General features: G+C 40.3%; 1 protein-coding gene across 8 annotated transcripts in view; it reads left to right on the forward strand.

The window, feature by feature from the left end:
- ppfibp2b (PPFIA binding protein 2b) overlaps window positions 1-23335 on the forward strand; it is a 56872-nt gene that overhangs the window by 16229 nt on the left and 17308 nt on the right. For 2 of the 8 annotated variants that reach the window (XM_026312270.1, XM_026312271.2), the window contains exons 2-7: window positions 528-622; window positions 2926-3134; window positions 10584-10670; window positions 13110-13223; window positions 18035-18181; window positions 22744-22971. In XM_026312270.1, the coding sequence (XP_026168055.1) occupies window positions 528-622; window positions 2926-3134; window positions 10584-10670; window positions 13110-13223; window positions 18035-18181; window positions 22744-22971 (880 nt within the window). Of the gene's footprint in view, window positions 1-527; window positions 623-2925; window positions 3135-7458; window positions 7721-10583; window positions 10671-11716; window positions 11903-11935; window positions 12296-13109; window positions 13224-17787; window positions 17960-18034; window positions 18182-22743; window positions 22972-23335 lie in introns of those variants that run through there. The other 6 variants (XM_026312272.2, XM_026312273.1, XM_026312275.1 and 3 more) reach the window with 6 other exon arrangements.

Genomic DNA, 23335 nt, shown 5'->3' on the forward strand with positions numbered 1-23335 from the left:
GAGAGATGACAGAAAAGGGATGAGTGTCAGGCAAAGACGCGATGACAGGGGAAAGGATGGGCAGTGAAAAGCAGGATGGCAGTGAGCTGCAGTGATGACGGATGGATACTCAGCTTTGCTTTGAGGAATAAAAAGTGTGCGTGTGCACATGTGCGGGTGTCTTGTAAAGTATTATGTGCGTGTAATTGCGCCTGGCTGTACTGTATGAAGACTGTTTGCCTGCAGTGATGTTTTTCCAAGACAAATGTGAATGTATGGGTTGCATGTATATATAGAAATTAAAAAATAACCATTGTGATACACTGTCAGTGAACTTAACAAAAGGCCTAACTTGTTGTATAAAGCAGCACAAAATGAAAGAGGCATCTTGAAGTCCGAACATTCTGGACCTCTGTTGGCGAACAATAGAAATTGCAGTAAAATTTAACTCTTGCTTTTACATAACATTGGTAATTGAGTAACATATCATCACGCTTTGAAATATTTCTTCTTTTTTTTTTTAACTTGGAACTTGGAAATTTCTACAGAATCTGTGATCTGATGCTTCCCTCCATCACAATGGAAACGGAGGCCAGTCACATGCTGGAGGCAGCGCTGGAACAGATGGATGACATCATCGCAGGTAAGAACCACGAAGCCGTAATGCCGTCTTTTTGACACACAGGGTTTTCTGGGTAATGTAGTCTTGTATCAAGTAAATTTCCCAAAGCTGCAAGCTCAAGTCCAACATTCAATGAGAAAGTATAAATGATACCCATTTATGTACAAGAAAGATGTGTATCGTATAATTTTGAGGAATTAACAAAAATAAAAAAACTTAAAAATTTAACTTGCTAGCTGGCTTGTAGCAATGACAATTTTGAATTTAAAATTACCGCATACTGTTGAGTATAAAATAGTTTTCCCATGACTTAGTAATTATCGGTTTATTAGTTAGGTTTGTCACCTATCAGAGAGAGCCATTGTCCTCACCATTATTAACTGTGATTATAGTCTTCATTTGATGAACATGATGGGAATAATATCAGCAATAAATAATTTTGTTGGCCCTAAGAAAACTAAAGGTTTGATTTTTTTCTGACACAGCAGGTTGATAAGTGATAAAATATAGCATTTCACCTAAGACATTACCTCATTCTGTGCATTAATATTTGTGTGTAATATGCAGAAAATGTGCACAATTATGTGTGCTTTTGCACACAGTGGGTTAAATGTGTAACCTGGTCTGTAATAATAATATAGGAAAAAAATAGGTTGAGTAGAGCAAAGTAACTCTGCACACTCAGAGTGCTGGAGAGAGGGAGAGGAGGGTGGAGACAGTGGCCTGAATTCCTCAGAAAGCTTTATTGGCCAAGTTTGTGCACACAAACAAGGAGTTTGACTCCAGTTCACCAGGCTCTCTCTATGCAGAAAAATGTACCTAAAGCTTAAACTTTAAAAATAAAATAGAAAAATAAAATATATTAGAATTAAGAAAGAAAGAAAAATGGAATAAGAAGTCATATATATGTACAAGATTCTTAAATGCATATTTTTATATATACAATCTGTGAACTAGTGCCAATAGGAGTGCAAGGATTTAAGTATAACTGTAACAGTTGTGTGACACCTTACATGAGGTAGGTACAGATGTTCAAATATGCATTCAGTATTTTTGCACATCGAGGGTGTTCATGATCACGCCCCCTCAATCAACATACCACATATAAGCATATAGCAGGAGCAGACAGAAGGTTTACATGTTCCATTGTCCTATCTGAAGCTTACCAATCTCCTAGTGAGCAGCTACAAAAGCACACTGAGCTCATTGATTGCAGAATTTGCTATTCCGGCTCTCAGTGACCACAAATAGAAATATGTTATAAATCCCATTACTGATAGCATTAGCCAATCACTAACAAGGAAATTAGAGCCACTTATGAACACAATTCAGATATGCTGGTCATATTGCATTCCATGATTAAGAGTTGCTGTCTTTCTGGTTAAGCATCTTGTGGGAATAGCATTGGAAGCACTCCAGTGGGTAATGACTCTGATGCTGGTATTGTTGAGACCCACATCTTATATATAAGACAGTTTCTTGTAATGTAAATGCCTGTAGTGAAAAATATCCAAAAGGAAAAACAAATATTGCATTGTGATCACTTATATCACATTAATAACGGAAATATGCCAAAGATGTTCAACACTTGTAAGGCTGTGTTTTTAGTGTTCTGTAACTTACAGAATTACCACTAAATTTACAACAGATTGTTAAAGTATTGTCAAATAAAATCTTGCTCCTACTGCTATAAATGTAGCAGTAAACTACTGTCCCACTGCACACCAATTATTCAGTGATGTGTTTGTAACAAAAGAAAAACGCCATACCTGGGTAAACAGCCATGAAATTATTTTATGAAGTATACAAATACCTTTTTCCTTCTTTTGCCTACTGTAAATTCACAAGCTTAACATTTTTAGTTCTTACTTTTAGGCTGCTAGTGTTGTTTTCTTCATGTGCTGTTCTGTTAATTTTGGAGTGAGTATACTGTATGCAGCGACTGTAATGTGTGGCTCTTTTTCAGAGCCATGAGTATTTGAATGTATCCAGATGTGTGTGAGAATGTGTGTCTATGAGTGTATGCAGATGTCAGGGAAATGATCCAGGTGACACATGGACATTTTGGAAATAATCAGCTGGATGTATGGCTGTGATTACATTTGTTCTTTTACTTAGTATTCAAAGTTTCATTATAGGACATCTTGCAAACTGCTAGTTATATTTTAATGTCATGTAATAATATAATTGATAGTGCTTTGATAAGGAATTGTCTCTCCTCTCCTCTCCTCTCCTCTCCTCTCCTCTCCTCTCCTCTCCTCTCCTCTCCTCTCCTCTCCTCTCCTCTCCTCTCCTCTCCTCTCCTCAATCGCCACACTCTCCAGGTTCAAAAGCTGCAGCGGTGGAGTTCTCTAACAGCATGTATGACCTGAGCTCTCCCATCAGTGCCTGTCCACTGCAGGTTGTTCAATTAGCTGAGGACCTCAAACTGGCCTTGGAGCTCCAACCTAGCCCGGAGGAGAGAGACAGCCTCAGAGCACAGCTACCTACAGAAACGGCACAAGCTCTCATAGACTGGCTACAGAATGGAACTGTATGTATATTGTGTGCTTCACTTCAAATCACCCTCCATCTTAGCATGACATCTTATTTGTAGTTTTAAGATGTTTATTTCCTTTGGGGTAGAATGAGATTCCAGCTTGTTTAATATTATTTGAGTAACCATTTTTGGTAGCCATTCTTGGTGTTTTTTGCCTTTAAAAGCAGAAGAAAAACAGTAATTGCAGTTATTCTGTTTCAGTGGTAGAAAGTTTATAGAGCTGCTCATGTTAAATTTGCAGTGGATCTCTCACTGTCCTAAGAGATTACACAGCTGGGTTAGAAATTGCTCTCTGTGCTCAGTGTGCACATCTTTGTGAATAAAAGTCACCCACATTTAGAATAGGATATATTGCCTGGTGCGGTATATTTATTATGATATTTTGGAAGTGGACTCAGATGTGCTACATATTGACCAAAAGCACCAGCTGTTTTATATTGAAGCTGTTCGTACAGTGTTTCCACTAGCATTTTTTTCAGTAGAGGTGCACATTTCCACAAGCACATCAGGAGGGACACCTTAAATGACTTGAAGCTAGGTTTATTCATGCATTTATACCTAAAAGAAACTTCACTTATGAACTCATTACTAGTGACTAGTTTGCCCATTTTGATTTACTGACCTCAGCTCCTCCTTGGTCACATCATCTATTTTTAATGAGCCTGTCTTTTAGACACAAGTGAATATTCAAATATAATTTGTCAATCAGATAAATTGTCAGTAATTCTGTCCACTGTTGTACCTATATCTGTTATTTAGACCTGCAACCTGACTAATTCATGAAATCTGCAGGTATTATGGCAGTCTACAAAAGCAGTGTAATGGTTTTGGAGCATATCATGACAGGGCTAAGCACCAACAATTTACACCCAATAACTTCACTGTAGAACATCCACTTTAAGTCAGATTTAGGGCTGTTAAACTTCAGTTAAATATAAAATTGTTGTTATATTATTTCCGTGCGATCCCCTCACTATTTAAGTTTGTATGTTTTTTTTCATTAAGAGAGTGACATAGTAATCATAGTAAACAGTAGTTTTGTAGTGGTGGTAGTTTTTATAGTTGTGTTACATCTTTGCATCTGATTAAATTAGAAACATACTACTGAGCCACAGTGAACCTCAGGCTGTTTGGACCCCTGGGAACTGGGGCATTGCCCACTTTGCCTGGTCAGCAATCCAGCCTTGGGTGTAGCTGTGCAGACTGCATGTAGGCACAAGTGTACTGTACAGCTGGCTTTAGTGAGGTTTTTCATTCTGCACAGTTTACCATCAAGTATGGACTAAGGTCAGTGTGTATAATAGGTAGGTTGATTTTTCATTGTTGTCTTTACTACACTATAGTGTTGTTTGCAACAGCATTTTCATAGTAAGGGTAAGAGAGAAGGGAACAAGTGGAGAGGGGACCAGGACAGGCTTCGTAAAGTTTTCCTTTCTGAAACTATTACAACTCAACTATTATGAGCTTCCTGCACTGAGCCCCCTCCCTCACACCCTCAGTCTTGCAGCTTCTCTGTGTACAACATCCCTCACTATTTTACATATCTCTCTCTCCGGCTCTCTCCACTTTCCTTCACTGTGTCGTTTTCGCTGCATGCTGCTGCTGTCATCTCTTGGCATGTTTACTTTCTGACATGTTTGTTTGTAAATGAGGTGGTTGGAAACTGAAGTCCCTGGAAAGAGGACCGAATTGCTTTTGACTCTTAAGGTAGGGCAAAATTTCTCAAACACGGTGTAAGAATTATACATTTTTTTGGGGATGTCTCTCTGTTTTGTAACTTTGCAACTGAATTTGAAAGTGTTGTTTCGTTTATATCTTACTATAAAATTAATATATGGACACCTCTGGCACATTTTTTTGTGCTAAATTCACTGAAATATAGCTGTTGTTGAACTCAGCTGTATGAGACAGTTTGTTGCTGTTGCTAAGTTTGTCCTGTAGAGGCTGCTGTTTTCTGCCCTGTCATACACACACATGGTAGAGGGTAAAAGGGAAAACTGAAACTTAGATCCGGTTCAGCTGCTTTTTTAAGCTCCCACATTGTTTCAACAGCAGATGTCTCATATGTTTCAAGCAGTCACTGGCTAACACTCTCTACCTCCCTTGCTTTTTTTCTTTGTTATTTTGATTACTCCAGCTCTCTCTCTTATTGAGTCTCTTATTGAGATCTTCCTCCACCATGCCGCCCCAGTTTCATTCTCCATGCTCAATTTTGTTTTGTTGTGGTAAATGTAGTGTGACTACATCTTTACATGCTTTATTACTCTATTGTTTTATCCTAATAATACCTAGATGTTTTTTAATGAGGATATTGTTTTATGATAAATATTTCTAAACACCTTTCATTTTATGTCTCCATACATAAAGAGATTTTTGTGTTTCCAGCTGCACACTTGTTGGCACTTGTTCAGAGGAGTTTACAGTAAATTAGCTCTGCTGTGGTTGTTAGTGCACCTCAGAAAATACTTCTGGAAATACAAAGTGAAGATAAAGATGAAAGTTATAAAAGGTTAAATTACTTTGTTGAAACATTACTGTCAGCTGTTTCTAAAGGGGCTGTTTTTTTCAGTTGAAAATAGTAGAGAAAACTGTTCTTGTGGCCAGTGAATTTTAATAGCAGATTAACAAAGGCTTGGCAGATTGTCCAAGCAGCTAATATGTAAGGTTGGCTGCTCCCTCTTGTCCTCATCCTGTCCACGTTCTCCCCCTTCCTGCTCCTCCCTGCTGACCTAGAGGAACAGGATCAAAGACACTTATGCTCTGCAATTAGTCTGCACCCTGCAGGCTTCTCTCCAAGGGGATACTCCATGGAGAAACTCATACACTCACAGATACACAAATGTAAACACAGGAAGTGTTATAAGTGGATGTTGGCAGGAAGTTGTGATATGGGAACATGTCTGTAGCTGAAGATTTTTGGAGTAGAGTTTCCCCCAAAAACTGATCATGAAGAATATTTTGGGTGTTAGACATAGAAACAAACACAGGATCGTTCAGCAGCTGCTTAACATTTTTCATACAGTGGATATTTGTACAGTAGGTTTATCAGAGGTTGATGCGAGTGAACCAGGACAGTAAAGCCACAGACCCCAAAAACAAAAAAAAGAGTTGAAACATGCTAAGAAACAAAACAAACAAACAAACAAACACCTCTGTAGACATGAGAGAAACTGCAGAGATGCAATAAGTCTTTATTGGTTCATCACTATGAGCAATCCCATTTCACAGAGGACAGTGCAACTTGAAGAACTTTTTAATGTTCTATATAAATTAGTTTTGATGTATCTGTGACATTCACTGCATCATGAAATGCTTTCATATCCTAAAACTGACACACCCATGACACACTCATTAGGCATCTGCATGTGCAGTTTAAGAAACCCATGTATAGTCCATGTGCTGATGACTTTTGGGTGGCTCAGACATCCATTCTGCACCCTGAATTTAACCTTGACAGGATGACCAGATGAAGAAATGCTTGTCACAGAGACACGCAGCTATACACTTTTTTATATACACAGCTCACAGACTCATACAGGTGTAGAACTTCTCAAGACACTTTAAACTGTTTGTAATTTAAGTGTATATAAAAGCATATATAAGTGAACCTGTTATTTAGACAAATGGCAAAGAGTTTTGCAAGACACACAAGATATGAAACGTGGAGAAACTGGGTTTTGAACATTAAGCTGATCCGACACAGACGCATGCAGAAAGAGAGAGGTAGAGAAAGTCACTCGCTGCTTCTGACTGAGTTGAAGCCTTGTGACTTTGTGACTGTAACTTCATTAAAAAACAGCACTAGCGTGGGTCATGTTTGTGCTGACATTACAGCATGTTGGTCTTTTGTTTGTGTGTCAGGCATCAGATACTGCCGGTGTAGAGTGTGCATGTGTGTGTGTGTATAAAAGAGAGGGGGAAAGGAGAACATGGGCTAAGTCTCAAACACAAACAGATGACAGGGAAAGAAGAAAAATGTCAAACCTCCTACCACCCCCTTCCTTTCTGGTCCCAGCCATTTGGCCATCAGACAGACCTTAGAAGGGAGAGAGTAGAAAAAAAGGGGCAGCGACTCCGAAATAAAGAAAGGAAAGAGACAGTAGGGGGAAAGGAAGGAAATAAAAAGAGCAAAGGAACTAAAAACCCAACCAGAACAGGGAGAGAGTGGAGCGTGAGGAGGAGGAGGCAACGAGTGTCCGACAAGTAGGAAAGTGGGGAGAATTCAAGACCAGAGGGAGGGTGAAAGAGGACACAGTGGTATTAAGAAGTACTGTAGGAGGAGGGGGACAAAGGGTGGGGTGGGAGCGGTGGGGTGCTGTCCCACTCAGAAGGGAGAGATCGTAAAACGCCTTCCTTCACAGCTGTGAACATATCTCACACATTCATGCACACTTTCTTGACAGCACTCAAAAGAACCCACTCTTACTTAGTCCCGGCTGTTGGCTGTGCCTAGACGCAAGCACACACACAGATTCTGACACAGACGGACAAAAACAAAGAGGAACTAGGCAGGGCAGCGATGGGCTGGGAGCATGGAGACTCCCATTGACTTCTACAAACACTTCTCCTGGCTCAAAAAGGTGAGTCTTGGGGTTTTACTTAACTTTATGTTTCTTTTTTCCCTTTTTTTATTTTCTTATCTGACTCTGTCTGTTAAACTAATGCTCTGAAAGAGTTTACAAATAGAGAAAACAGTATGGTCCTCTGTCCCTGTGAGACAAATATTGTCCTAGTTTAGCAGCATGTTATTGTCCTCTTATTGTTTTTTTTTCCCCCTCAGCGACAGACTGCTTTCTGATGTAATTTCCCTGGGCTGCATCTCAACTTGTTGGTGTTGTTAGTGTGTGTGTGTGTGTGTGTGTGTGTGTGAGGAGGGACGGCATGCATCACAAGGACTGTGTTATAAGATTAGGAGCATTATCCATCAGCTGATTGCTGTTGACAAAGCAGTGTCTGATACCACAGGATTTAATCACAGAGAGACTTTGCCACTTCTCACAGTTTTCACATGTTGTTGGGCTGGGTGATATGGTGGAGGTCAATATTACTCTTTTAGTAAAAGGATTTTCAGTTATCAGTACACGGTATATCACCGTATAGCAATTGCAGGCAAAATCACATAAACAAAGAGGTGTTTGCTGCGTATCCCAGTCCGTAACACAAACACCTCCTACAGGCCTGTTATTTCTATTCAGGGAAATGTTATGGTTTGTACAGCTGGTTAGTTGCTGGTTAGTTGTGTGTGTGTCTGTGTGGTGGTGTCACCTTTATTTCCTGCCCAGTAGGCAACTTTTTGCAGTAACATGCCATGGCTTTTAAAATGGGAAACTCCATAACAGTACACATCTGTTTTTATCTGTACATCATTGTATGTGACATGATTTAAAGCATGGTCGTCAAGACACTTCAAAAAGAACTGCAGGAATTGTTTAGTGTCAGGCTCTGCAGGCGTAAAATTACATTGGGCCAGCCTTTAAATTGGTTTTAGTAACACAGTGGTGTAACTAGAGAAACCAGCGAAAAGCAAATGTTTTACACATACTGCAGGGCCAATCAACACTCAGCACTGAATAGCAGCAAGGAAAAAATGTTTCAATGCACAGGTTCTGAATTTTTTTCTGAAAATTATGTCTTAGATGCAGACAGCCAGCAATACCATCTGTCCTTATGACAGGATCACACTGGGGCTTTGAGAGTTGGAGTTAGTTTGAGTGGGTTTCATGATTGGTGAGTTGTGGTATTTGCATGCTGTGTTTTTACAGAGCAGTGGCTATTATACAGAGCGCTTTGTTGTGAATTAAAAGTAGGTGGTGTCCTGCATGCCTCATGCATTCTTAGCCATTGGGATCATATAATGTGCTGTCAGTAGGGATCCCACCCTCTCCACTGGCCAGTGTTTTTAATGTAAATGCTCAGAACTCTGTACAGCCTGTTGGACATGCACAAACTGCTACTCTTTTTTTTACACACAACCTTTAATATTTGGTCTGATGTGTACTCAATGAATGTAAAATGACATGTGGTTAGAATGACTATAGTTGCATTAGACTTAGCTAATGTATTCACAAAAGTGATAATATGTAAGGACTCAGGTCTGCCCCCAAATTCTTGTTCTCTCCCTCTCTCTCCTTCCCTCCACTCTCACACAATCCAGCAGGCGATGACAGGCAGATACAAACAGACTGCCTTGGTTTCCTGTGTCAGCCTCTTCAAACATTGTATCACCTTCCTGAAACAGCCTGGCTTCTCAGCATTCTGATGGGAATATCTGTAATTATAGCACATTTCAATTACTTCCTAGCTTCCTCTACTGGAGTGAAAAACCAAAAGCCACACTATGCTGTAGCATCATTGTAAACAAAATGAGATTTTCAGATATATATACTTTTTTAACACTTTCGTTGGGCCCTTTGATTTTAATAAAAACATTCAGTATTATTTTAGTTTGTCTTAATGTGTCCATACGGTCAGTGTCAGTAGGTCCCCGTATACATCCACTGAGCTCACTGATCTCAGCATCAGACAGATGATTACGGCATGTGTGGTTGTGTGGGTATGGGGGGGGGGGTGCAAACACTGTGCATTTTGCTGCTGTTTTGAGTGACCTTCATGAATGCAGTTCTAAAGAAAGAGAGGATTTAAGAACACATGTTATTTGAAGGGACTGTTGACTCGCTCCTCTGATGCTGAGGGTAGCAAAAAACTTCATGGATGGATAATAACATTTGCCTCTTTTCTCGCTGTCTGTGTCGCTGTCAGCGGCAGCAAGCTGAGAAGGCAGCGAGTCAGCAGCCCTGGACAGAGGCACTCAAAGACAGCGTAATCTGACTTTTTGGAGAGAAATGGAAACGTTTAATATAGTTCCTCTTGATTTTCATTTTTTGCATCCTGACTTGCTGAACGTATTCTAAATCTGTCAAAAAAGCTTCTGACCAAGGAGAAAGATCTCATTTACAGTATTTGCATAACTGGATATTACAAAGAATTTCTATTTCTAGACAGTCTGACAAGGCTTTTTCACTATTGAAACAATATTTATATTTTCATTTGGATTCTGTCTGATACTTGTGCAGGATTCAGTCAGAGGTTTAGCTCAAACTAATTCTGTACATGAAGCAGGCATCAGCACATAGTGGATGCAGCTTACTTTTTGAAAAAAAAAAGCACATATCAACATCCCATACAGTAAATGCTATGCTTAAGGCTGTAATCCTCTCACTTCTTTGCTCTTACAGTATTCACTTCATCTTCCACAGTATGTGTGATTCATGGGCTGACACTATTGTTAGTAATTTTCTGATAATTTTTCTGGGAAATCTGTTGCACCACAGCTTCCTCCAAAAGCCACAGGCTGAACAAGGTAACAACAAATGTACATGTGAATTGACTGGTTTGCATTGAATAACATCAGTCTGTTTCTGTTTTTCTGTGTTCTTTGTCCAGGTGAACCTGTGTTCTCCAGCCAACTATGAAACCTACCAGGAACGATTGCTTCGCCTAGAGGGAGACAAGGAGTCTCTGGTGCTACAGGTCAGAGCTGTGTGTTTATATATATATATATATATATATATATATATTTATATATATATATATATATATATATCTTGGTCTGTGGTCTTTTATCCAAGGAATTTAGCTATTTCATGTTATTCCATAACAAAACATGCCCAGGCACCTTTAAGACTGTCTGAGCATGTGTTTGGTCACGACTTTTAACTGTGTAACTATCAACTTCAGCCCTGCCACGACAAAGCAGAAGATTATACTGCATATATCTGCAATACATGATGTCAACAGGCTCTCCCTGCTCCTAGACTCATGTTAATAACTGGTTCATACAGCTGTGACATTCCTCCTCCTTGAATTATAGATTTCAACCTGCCCCGCAGGCTCTCTTCACCTGCATGCATGTTTGTTTTAATGCTCCGGGTAAGTTCGTGTGAAGGGATCTGTTTTTAATCTTAAGTTAAAGTGCTCCACCCACCTAGACAACCCAGGTTCATAAAGTTGTCATGAAGTCTATATCTTATTTCTCTCTCTCTCACACACACACACACACACACACACATGCACACACCTACTTGTTACAAAGCGCTCATCTGAGGTTGGCTGTGATTGGTCAAAAAGGTGACTGGGGCTTATTTTTCCAGACAGAAGATTTAATTGGCTGTTTGTCCCCTTCGTAGTTCTTGACTTTACTTTCCCTTCACATGTCTCTTTTGTGTGTGTGCGTGTGTGTGTGTGTGTGTGTGTGTGTGTTTGTTAGCCTATATACACTCTGTGTCAAATTTGCCTGTAGCTTAATGGTGAAAATTCACCACCATAGCTGAGCAGTGGATTAGAGAGGAGGTAAGAGACTATGTTGTTATTAAGGCTGGGTCTTTCTCCTCACATCAGGAGCATAAGGATCATATCAGTCATACCTCGTCTTTCATTTGCTTTGTGCTGCTACACCCTTAAATAAGGGTGTACGGTCATACATAACAGCTGCCAGGTATTAGCAGGGTGCAAGTTCTTTAGATGTAACTCATTCACATACTTGATCATTCATTTACTTCTCACTAGATCATGGTTCAGCTTCATTTTTAGGAGCACATGCTACAAGATCCTTTACTTCTCTGTAACCACGCTTGTTTTCATTGTAATCTGGATTTTGATACGTGCTGAGCCAGAAACCAGAAATCTTGCAAGAGATTCTTCAGGACGGGCGGCAAGGATAAAATCAGAAGAAGTCAGAGTGACAAAGCCCGGTTCTGCTGGAGGTTTTTTTTTCTTCCGTTAAAGGGAGTTTTTTCCTCTCCACTGTCGCCAAGTGCTTGCTCATAAGGGAATTGTTGGGTTCTTAGTTTTAGTTTTTGTAAAGTGCCTTGAGATGATTTGTATTGTGATTTGGCGCTATACAAATAAATTGAAATAAATTGAACAAAGCGAGAGTCAGCTGCTGTAAGAAGGATTGGGCACAGGAGAGTTGTATTTTGGGTGTGTGTATGTGTGGCAGGAGGTGAGAGTATGATAAATTATAGTAAATGTGTAGTGCATTCCTGAGTGACAGACAGCTGATTGAATGTGTGTTGTTTTGGAGCTGAGGTATGCCAGGATGAACGTGTGTCTGTATATGGATCAAAGCAAGAGAAAGAGACATGGTGATGTACCATGTAAGTACCAAATGTGTGATACAGGTGAGGTTTACCCACAGGATAAACCAATGCCATAGCAGATTTTTGTCTGCTTTGAATTTTAAGAAAAGGTTTTAGCACCGCTGGGAAAATGCCATCAATTTTTAAAGTGAAAAGAACTAAATACAAAACCTGCAGCAAACAGACAGTTAAATGGGCTTTTCTTCTAATGTTAATGTGCTCTTACCTTTTAGTTCAAGAACTTGAAAAATAGAAAAAGATAACCAACTAAGCACAGATATCACAGCTTGCAAACACGGTCAGCTAAGAGGCTTTTTGTTGTGGATTTATGATTTTTCACCCATATGCACATCCCTTCAGGTTCTAAAAGATGTTTATAAACTCTTGCTCACACAGCATATTTATGAGCTATCCACAGATTTTTAGTGATGTTCAAGTCGACTGTTTCAAAAACTTCAGCTGGTGTTTCTGAAGGAGTTTGAGGTCCTTGCAAGCCTTGATGACTAACTTAAGCCTTAACAATTAAATGAATCCTGAAACATTACATGAAGAGTACTATTAGTTTTTTTCCTGTTGTTGTAAGCTTGTGAAATATAGAACTACTCTTTGTTTGTTTGCAGAGATTGTATTTGCTCTTTTCACTTAAAAAATCACAAAAACATGTAATGTTCCCAGGAGTGATCAAACATTAGCATGAGTCTGTGTCTGTAATAACATATACATATCAGCATAAGAGTACAGAACATAGTGTTTTAGCCCTGTTGTCAGTTTTTCTGCACCTGTTCATCCAGCACTCCGCGTCCTAATACAGTACAACTGTGTCACCCGCTAGGTGAGTGTTTTGACCGACCAGGTGGAGGCTCAGGGGGAGAAGATCAGAGATCTTGAAAGTTCTCTAGAGGAACACCGGCTCAAACTGGTCTCCACTGAGGAGATGCTGCAACAGGTAACACATACACAGCTGTGTAAAAAAAAACTGACACAGAAACTGTTTTATGAAATGCCAAAGATCCTGTTTGATTGAAATGGGAAAGATCATTTTCAGAGTTAATTCAATGAAACAAGAAGCGTATTACTCACCAAAACACACAGTGTGTATTTTTTAGGTCTAACACCTGTCTTGAATGCATTTTCTTTCTCATAAGACAGTTGTAAACTAAGTATTTTAAAACCTGCTTTGTGGCAGCAACTACCATGACTGCAAGTCCAATGCCAGGCTCCACTTGCAGTTACGCAAGCTCAAAGAGTGCTGGCATACAATGCTTCATTAAGTTTGTTTTTTTTTTTTTCTCTCTCTGTTGTGTTAAGTCAAGCTAGACGTGTTGGTTTGCCTTTCTGCATGGGTAGAACCCTATAAATCACCAGGTTCTTCTTTGACCATCCTGATAAAGTTTACTGCAACAAGATTGCTGTGTCATCTACACTGACAAAAAGAGTGAAATGCAACATTATTTTGTGAGTATGGAAAGTAAGAATGAATGAAAAAATATGGAGCCACAGATGGCTGAGCGATGCACACATATGGTCTGTCTGCTCTGCAGTGATCTCAGTTTTCTACTGAATATCACACTCTCTGTCACATAATGGTAAATTATTTTAAAACTGGACCTAAGCTTGCAGGGAGATAACATTATTTCACACCACACAAAGAGGCAAAAACTCAAATCAAGGTATTTACACAGCTGGAAACCAGGAACAAAGAACCAGACACAGGTGAAAATAATCAATGATAATGTGAACATAAAGCTACCTAGAACTAAAACACAGGAACACAAGATATAACCACAATATGAGTCTCTAACAGGAAGTAGGGCAAGGATCCTGACAGTCTCAACTAAAATAAGCTCATTACAGTTTACATAATACCATATATACTGTAAAATAGGAACTGTGGAACTGTTCCAATTGCAGGCCAGAAATCCAGCCACCATCAGAACCTTATCAGAACCAATCTGGCATAAATCTAAATGCCCAGTTCTAAATGAGTTGGGGGTGACAAATTTGGTGCTACAAGCCAGCTTACCCAGTACAATGCTTGACAGTTTTAGATGGATTTGAGTGTGATGGCCAATCAGGCTTCAGTAGTAGACTATTCTGCTAGTTAGTTTTCAGCTAAATTCAGTTTGACACAGTGAATCAGTATTTCAATAAATATGACAACAGAGGCTGTAATTATGATGGTTTACTGCTTTTAATTGAAATTTAGAGTATACCCCAAGTAACAGCAATAGATGTACAATTTGCCAGCTGTCAAACATCATGTAGTCTACACATAGACATAGACATTTAGTAGTAGCAGGAGTGAAGTAGTACTGTAAATGAATAAATAAAGGAGTGGCACAATGTTTCATTGACCCTTACGGTGTTGGCTTCCTCTGATTTATCACCAGTTCACTTGGAATGGTCTGCTATCACTGTTATCTCCTACTTTTATAGCTCAAAACACTTCCAGAATGATCAGTGTTTGGTTCAGTGAGTTGTCAGTGGTTCATATATAAAAGGTCTGGTTCAGGGCCTTGTGGCAGAGAATGGCCCTGCCACTCACTCTGAGGAACAACAGCTGTGAGACTGTTAGCACTGTAATAACAGATAAGGTAGGGTGTATTTGGAAATTCATTGATAAATGATTGTTATAAGGTGTGTTTAAGGCACTGCTGGTTGGATGAAAGTTGTTGTCATAGATGGGATGGTGGTCATGATATGAATGGTTAAGGGAAAACCTTATTGTCTTTGCAGAATCAATTAGGAATGAATAGTAAAAAGGGCAAATGTATTACATCAGACGACATTTCATGGAACTTTGAGCCTACAGAGGATAATCAAATTATTAAATTCAACCATTTCCATCCAAGTTGTTTGAGTGGCGCATATGATGATGTGTTCATGTGCAAACAAGTTGAGTCAGTATATCACATAGGGTACAAAAACAGGAATTGCATAACAGTTCTTGAAAAATGACTTGCACATGTTCCACCACCACTGTAAATTGTAACACTGCTTTAGCCTTTGGAAGTCAGTGTTTATTTAACTTTAGCCTCTCCATTTATATCAATGAAGCTATGCTAAATGACAAGAACCCCGCTCTGTATAATGCAGCCCAGTTCAACACCATCACAAACTATGGCATCCAAAATGATTATACAGTGGAATAAGGAGTATTTGTTATGGGACTGTCGTATTAGACTGTAATACTTCTAGCTTGGTGTTCCTAATAAACTGACAACTGATCAGAGGTCAGCTAATGGTTAATATAAAGCAATGTGAATGTCTTGTCTGTTGTCTCTGCTAATTTGCTTGACGTCACCAGAGACAAACCCATGAGCTGTGCATGGCTGGACACAACAAGAGCACAGCTTCATGCAGCAGAGAATCAGTCTTCTGTCTAAACTCCTCAACAGGCTCTTTGTCCTTCTTATTGTCAATACTAAGGAGAAAAAGGTCACAGGCCCAAAATAAATACCCCACCAGGATTGTGATGATCATCTTCATCCATCCTGCTTTTATACACCAATAATTCATGCTCTTGGCACTAATTTATAAAAACACAGCTCAGAAATCCAAAAAGCTCTCCCTTTCCTCAGAGAGGGAGTTTTCTTGTTCTGCGTTTCTGTCAGTTATAACTGAAAAAATGAATTTGTACCATGTTGCTTTTGTGAGAAAATGTCAGTATGCAATATTTCAAACTGGCTGTAGATCCCCACCTGCTGCTGGCCCTGATCTTTTTTACAGAGCTTCTTGACTAGTTTCTTAGTTTTTCTTTTTAAAAAGATGTTTTTTGCTGTTCAAACAGCTGATGCGATGTGAGAGGTGGCGAAAGATAATAGTTGCCTTGTTTCTGGGTCTGTACATCTGTTTGTTTGTGTTCTGTTGAGTCTTTTACCTTCAGGTATTTATTATCGCTCAAAAGTGTCTCTTATGTCTCTTCAATCAATTATTAGAAAGCAGGTTTGCAGAGTTTAGCAGGATGCTCTCTCTGTGTATGTAAAACTGACAGAGACATGAAGACACAGAGTCTCTCCAGCCATGTAACATTAATTGTCAGTGCCCTTTGGCTGTAACCTGAGGTGAGAACCACAACTAATCTAATGAAAAATAATCCTGACTCAGCACACACACATGTAGTCTCATACTGTGACTGTATCTACTAACATGAAAAATACTTTAGTGAGACATATCTGTGTACAGTATTCTAGCTACATAGTATCCTTAGCAGCACACACACATACACGCACATTGAACTTCAGCTTCAACATTAAGTATATCAACAGTATATTCAACAGTCCATCCTTTTCACTTCTGGATTGTGTTTAAAACACACACAGTACCACTAGTAACCACCATTTTCAATTTCCACTTATTTCACTAAGGTTTTTTCTTTGGTTTAAATCATGCAAATTATGCAAAGGCTTTTAGCAGCTCGCCTTTAGATCTTAGATACTTCACTAGTCCTAAATTACAGTATAACTGCAGCAGCATATCGTGACAACATGTTACTAAACGGGTTAAAAGTTTGTTAAAGTCATACAATTCTTTTTAAATTAAGAGTGGGTGAAACTACCACATGTAATGTGAAAGGGCCACGACTTTCTGCTCCCATCATGGTGACCTAATGGTCACTCTAACAGAGCTTCAGTGGCCGGTCCATCAGGCCTTTATGGTAGAGTGGCCACTGTGAACAAAAGACTGGCTGTTCATCACCTGGCTAACACCATCCCTACAGTGGAACATGGCGGTGGCAGCATATTCAATAGGCGTTCTGCTATCTAACTGTCACATTTAACCCAGTTCAGTTTTCTTTTTAAAAATATACACTGTACACATGCTTTGGTGTGGATGGTAATTTGTCACATGCTGCTCTTCTTAGCGAAGGGAAAGCAAATGTCTGCAGCTGCACTGTGGGCCATGACCAAAGAGTTCTGCTAAATTACCTCTAAAGACTGCGGCTTATCCTGCTGTAAGTGACACTGGTTTTAAATTGCAAACTGATAGTCAGCTGCCATAGCTGTGTGGATTTTCTAAGTGTGTGTATGTGTGGCTGCTGTGCTGGACTGATTGCAGGGTTTGAGCTGTCTGTCTCTATTGACACGATTTGTTTACATGTGATTTTATTTGGAGGGTTTAGTGTCCCTGTGTGGTCAGAGAGTTAGGTTTAATGTGGTATCCTCCCATCCTTAAGAGGCAAAAGAAATGTGTTATGTCTCACACTTGAATTCAGTCGCATTGAGTTTGATCTACTTGCACTCACTGTTATTATTTTTCTTGGAAAAGAACATTTATTATTTCTGTATTAATGGAACTTGCGTCTTGAAAGTTTTATCTGTTTAGCAAGAACACGGACGTCAGAAACTTAAACAGTTTGAGTTTGCTGATGAGGAAGTGGGATTAGATGGGGAAATGAAAGCAACATTCACACTGAGAGTTGGTGAAGAGATATGTACTTTGTGTGAATTGGAAGGAAACCCCCACCCCCCCCCTTTTTTTAGGAGCACTTTCTTTTTCTCTCTCCCATACCAAAGAAGCACAAACATATATTAATAGAGTCCCTAGCTCGCCTGTCTGTGTGTGAATGTGTATATTTAGCTTTGTGGCGTCTGAGCCCCCAGCCTGGTCTGCTCTGTCAGTGTGGGAAGAACATTGTACGAAGTGGAGGAGCAGGCCATACTTCTCACTGATCTTTTTTCTGTAGGTGTAGATTATAAAAGTGGTTCTAGTGTTGTTTTCTGTCAATCTAACCCAAGGTGCATATGTTGTCCACAGGAGCTGATGAGCAGGACCTCTCTGGAGTCTGAGAAGTTGGATCTGATGGATGAGTTGTCCAGCCTCAAACTAAAGCTGGTTAGCATGGAAGAGACACACAATACACTGCCGCAGGATCCCGTGGACACAAAGCAGAACAAAGCTGAGGTATGGGAAGTCAATAAGCCTGTGTGTGTGTCTGTGTGTTAATGCTGCTTAACTCACCATGATCAGAACCACAACTACTGCTTCTTTGATCCAGATATTAACAACATAATTAGGGCAGTATTTGATGTCTTTATGTAACCAGAATAAATGGTTTTTCCAGGCCCAGAAATGTCCCCATTCGGGTTTTTGGGAAGAGGACACAGATTGAGATGATTTTTTTTCAAGTTTCTATCTGTTTCTCTCTAAGATATACATTTTTACTTTGCCCCCAAACTTTGCTATCATGCTGCCATGCTGGTTTTAAGCTGTGATTCTCAGAGGTCCCACAGCAAAACAGCATTCCTTTGGCCTTTTCCACCAGCATCATCTGCTGACGCTAAAAGAAGGAAAGCACATGACTTGAGTGTGGTAGAGGAGATTTCTCCCAGGGAGGAGCTGTCAGAAACAAATACTAATATCTAATGTCAAAAGCTTGCAAAAAGGTGAATATGTTTATATCAGAAGTCCTGGTTTAGTGACTTCTCATGACTTAATGGAACATTCACAAATTGCCTGTAACAGGTTGTGTGCTGTGACCTGTTGACTGATGGCAGATAATCCCACTAAAGGACTGTAGTCGATGGAATGTGTGTTTGATGCAAACCAGGTTTCTTCACAGATCCGTTATGGCTTCATGTCAGCTGGTCATTGTACATTTACATGCAGCTGTAAGTCACACTCTGCATGTGTTAGAAAGAGCATTCTTGATGTTGATCCCAGAAATAAATTGACCAAAGAGTTAGATCAACCAATAAACCTGATACCAAACTAACTGACCCACTGACTGTTACTGTGCTTTGCCCTATCCACTAAGGAGGGGAAGGAAAAGCAAGAAATAGGACAAATCTAAAAATCAGCTCTATCCACTGTTAAAACAAGTTGAAACTCCATGGGTCTTATAAAAAATAGAAAAATCGAAACTCTCTTGTTGACAAAGCCGATTCTTTCTAAAGCTACAATTGGCAGTTTTTACAGGTGTTGTCTTTCAGATTTGAGTTTTCCAGTGAACCAGTCACCAGTCCCACACATTGTGAAAATCATATGATAACATCCAAAGCCTAATCAGTCGATGAAGGGTTGACCCAGCACCATATTGCAACTAGATCTGTGACCCAGGCAAACAGTGACAACGTGGCCTCCGTCCAAGTTCACTGGCAGAGATAATAATGAAATGTGTCTGGATGAGATACAAGCTTCGGTATGGAGGTTCTGAAACAAGCCAGAACACATCAAATGGTTTCCAAACACTATGCAGACGGCCTGCCACACAGACAGCTGACAGCGAATCATAAATTAATCACTACAAAAATAAGTATCTTAAGAAGTAATTTGAACATCTTTTATTAGTCATTTAAAGTCATTTAATCATGTCTCATGTTCCTTAAAACAGAATGATGTCTTTTATTTTAAAGACCTCAATCAGCTTCTTACTTTGAGCAGGTAGAAGCTGTGTGGAGGATTTTGACTCTTTAATCCCTAATGAATAATTGAATTATTTTAACAGACTGTTACATATTTAATCACAAATATTTCATTTCATCAGTTTGCATAGCTGGTGTGTGTTGAGGCTTTTGTCATACGGGGTAATTTTTTTTTTCCAGCTCAAAATAGCAAAAGAAGCTTTGTCTCCTTTTTTTTACTACATACATTAAATTCAGGGGAACAGCAGCAGCATCTCACCTGTTACTGATACTGTCATTTACAAATCAATATCTGAGTCGCTTTTAATAGTGAGTGGCCATGTATAATGTTGTGTGCACATAAACACACACAGACACACACAAAGACAGAAACTGCCAGGAATGTCACCCAAGTCTATTTGAGCAGTCTTTGCTTGTCCTCACTACTTTCTTTGTGTGGACTTTGTTCATTGTGACACCCAGCTGCTCCTCGCTGGCACCACAAGATACTAAAGCTGCTCCTGTGGTTTTGCTCTAGTGTTTATGTGTCTGTGTTGGGGGTTGCACAGCTATCACAAGGCATCCAGCACCCAGGGCCATGCTTTGACTGAACAAACATGATGCAGCATTCTTGACACGCAGGGGCTCGTGTTCTATACACGACAGCATCAGGGGAAATAGAGTGGGAAAGAAGGAGGTTCGACAGAGAGCAGAGAGAAAAAGAAGACAGGAACCAGATGAGAGACAGTGACAGACACACAGACAGATAAAAAATGACAGTATGTTCTGTGGCAATATTGTTTTCTGTCCTGTAAGGCACATACATGAAGTGAACATGCAGGACACTGACACTAAAAACCCTGCAGGAGGTAACTGTCAAGAACGTCTGCCTCTGTGAATAAAGCAAAGTGTAAGCCCACTCTTCTGTTAACATATTTGCCTCTTGTGTGAAGCTCATGTCAAAGGAAACACAAAGCTGTCTTAGCAGCTGATCTCAAACTCTATCGCTCATCAAATACCTGCTTAGATCTTGGGACAATGCAATGCCCCTACAACAAAGTCCAAACAATCTTTCAGTGCATTTCTGAAAAGCAGTAACATATTTCTCTTCTATCTATTCACAGCCTGTAATGGACATTAAGTTTTTTTTAACTGACATCAGACTCGAGGACATTTCAACACTGGATTGTTCAGGGAAGGAGCTGCACTCACTTCTTCTTCTACTTCCTGTAGTCTGATTTTCAGGCTGGTTCAGGGATCACAAGGCTACGTATGTCTCTGAGCTTGAGGCTCCACTACTAATAAAGCTATTGCAACACTGACAGTTCAGTGCTTAGCTTGTGTAGTAATGATATACTGTGCCTGTGTATCTGTTACACATGCATACAAACCCAAATACAACATATCTGATGCACACCAGTGGTGTTATTTTATGAGGGCAAACTGACAGCCGTCTTAATTTTTGTCAGCAAAGTGCACGTGCGTGTGTGTGTGTGTGTGTGTGTGTGTGTGTGTGTGTGTGTGTGTTTGCGGTTGGTAACAGCTGCAAGGCTCCGGTGGGTTGGAAGGAGGAATGGCAGGCATTCACTCTGAGCATTCCTGTGGGCCACACACTTTCACCTCAGGAAACCACACCAACACCACACACACAGGCACTCTGCTCTCCGATGAACGCTCTCAGGAGGTAGAGTTTGATCCCTGGCTCCTGTCAAAGGTACTTGAGGTCGTAAAATTAATAGATTTCTGAACTTAAATCATTTGTATGATATGTAGATTAAGTGGTAGAACGTTACTACCGAAAATGAGGTGATGCTTCTGCTTGGGAGATGATATCACTTTAATCAGACAACAGACAAGTTTGATTGTGTTCTGTCATCAAGTTATTCATTAGCAACAGTCGACATGACCTGCTGTTGTGAAGCTTTTCACAGTCACACTCTGTTTGATCTGTAGAGGCAGCAGTGGTAAAGAGGAGCCTGGGTACAACGCGCTGAGGTTGCTTGGATTTACTTGAGTCTATAGTGATTCGACTAGTGAATTTGCCCAGGTCAGTCCAGTACCAGTCTCTATGATTGGCTTGGGGCATCTTTAGGACTCTAGTCTGTACATGAAACTAAGCCCATGGATGTGGTAGTCAGGATTCAGTACAGAATTTATTGGTCTAATAGAAACACCACAATATTAAGTGGTGCAGCTTAACTGTTGCATTCCTTTGCAGAGGTTTCAGTGAACAGGACATGGTATAGGTCATATCACAACTGGTAGGATCTGCACACTGTGGTTAGTCCAAAGAATCCAACATATTTCTAACCATCCACCTCATCCATGACCCGTCTGTTTCTTTCACTACTTTAACAGTGACAGATTTTGAGAGAAAATTCCTCACCTGTTTTTGCCCTGACACGGCTTACCTGTCATTGTAAAAAAGATATGTTTGTATTTAGGGACGTTAGCTTTAAGTGCATCAGTGGTGGATTTTGTATGTTTGTGGTGTTTATTGTGATATTTTCTTCCTGTTTTAGGATTTGTCCAACATCTTCTCACCCTAGAGTTCAGCAAGTTGTCAATTCCTTTTTCTGCACAAATTTTCTGTTTATATCTTGTTTGACCTTTTTTCAGCCAGCAGTGGAAACAATCATTCTTAAATAGTGACTGAGAATAACCAATAAGTTAATGTCATCTCCTCTCCTCTTTTCCTCTCCTCTCCTCTCCTCTCCACTTCTCTCCTCTTTTCCTCTCCTCTCTTTTCCTCTCCTCTCCTCTCCTCTCCTCTCTCCTCTCCTCTCCTCTCCTCTCCTCTCCTCTCCTCTCCTCTCCACTCTTTTCCTCTCCTCTCCTCTCCACTTCTCTCCTCTTTTCCTCTCCTCTCTTTTCCTCTCCTCTCCTCTCCTCTCTCCTCTCCTCTCCTCTCCTCCCCTCTCCTCTCTTTTCCTCTCCTCTCCTCTCCTCTCCTCTCCTCTCCTCTCCACTCTTTTCCTCTCCTCTCCTCTCCTCACGACTGACTTTAATTTTCATTTATTCCTCTTTCCATCTCATCTCACCATTTCACCTCTTCCACTGTCCTTCCTTGCTCTGTCATCACTCTATCCATCCATCCATCCATCCATCCGTCCGTCCGTCCAGTCTGTGGTAAATTTCATCAGTGAGCTGCAGGAGCAGATGTGCAGGTTTCAGGAGGAGATCAGCACTCGCATCCAGGAGAAACGGGCCCTTGAGGAGAGAGAGGCCCAGCAGGGGGAGCCCAGAGTCAGCCAAACCCAGGGCCACAGCCCTGAGTTGGGGTTAGCCTGCTCAGACCTGAGCATGTGTGGCACTGACGCCCGGATCCAAAATGGAGGACAGACTGTACACGTAGGGAGACTTGATGGATGAACTCATCTTTCCCTCCTTCCCCATCATTTCTTCTCTTCTTCTCTTCTCTCCTTTTAACCAGCCCACACACCACTCGGTATTTGGACATTCCCACAGAATCGAACTAACAACCTCACTTGTAGAGAGTGTCTGCAGAGTTTCTGTGTGTGTACTGCAGGATGTTGGGGTCACACTGTACTGTGGTTCTTGCAGCTAAGAAGCCTTTTGGTTGGTTTTCCAAATACTTCCATACATTTGAGGAGTTAAAGCTGAAACCATGACAGTATATTAAAGCACTACACAATCTAGGTGTAGCCTAGGTGTACCGTAGTTGTTTGCAGTTACATGCGAAGGACAGAGTAAC

The sequence above is a fragment of the Mastacembelus armatus genome, chromosome 6 (genome assembly GCF_900324485.2).
Source record: "Mastacembelus armatus chromosome 6, fMasArm1.2, whole genome shotgun sequence".
Classification (NCBI taxonomy): domain Eukaryota; kingdom Metazoa; phylum Chordata; class Actinopteri; order Synbranchiformes; family Mastacembelidae; genus Mastacembelus; species Mastacembelus armatus.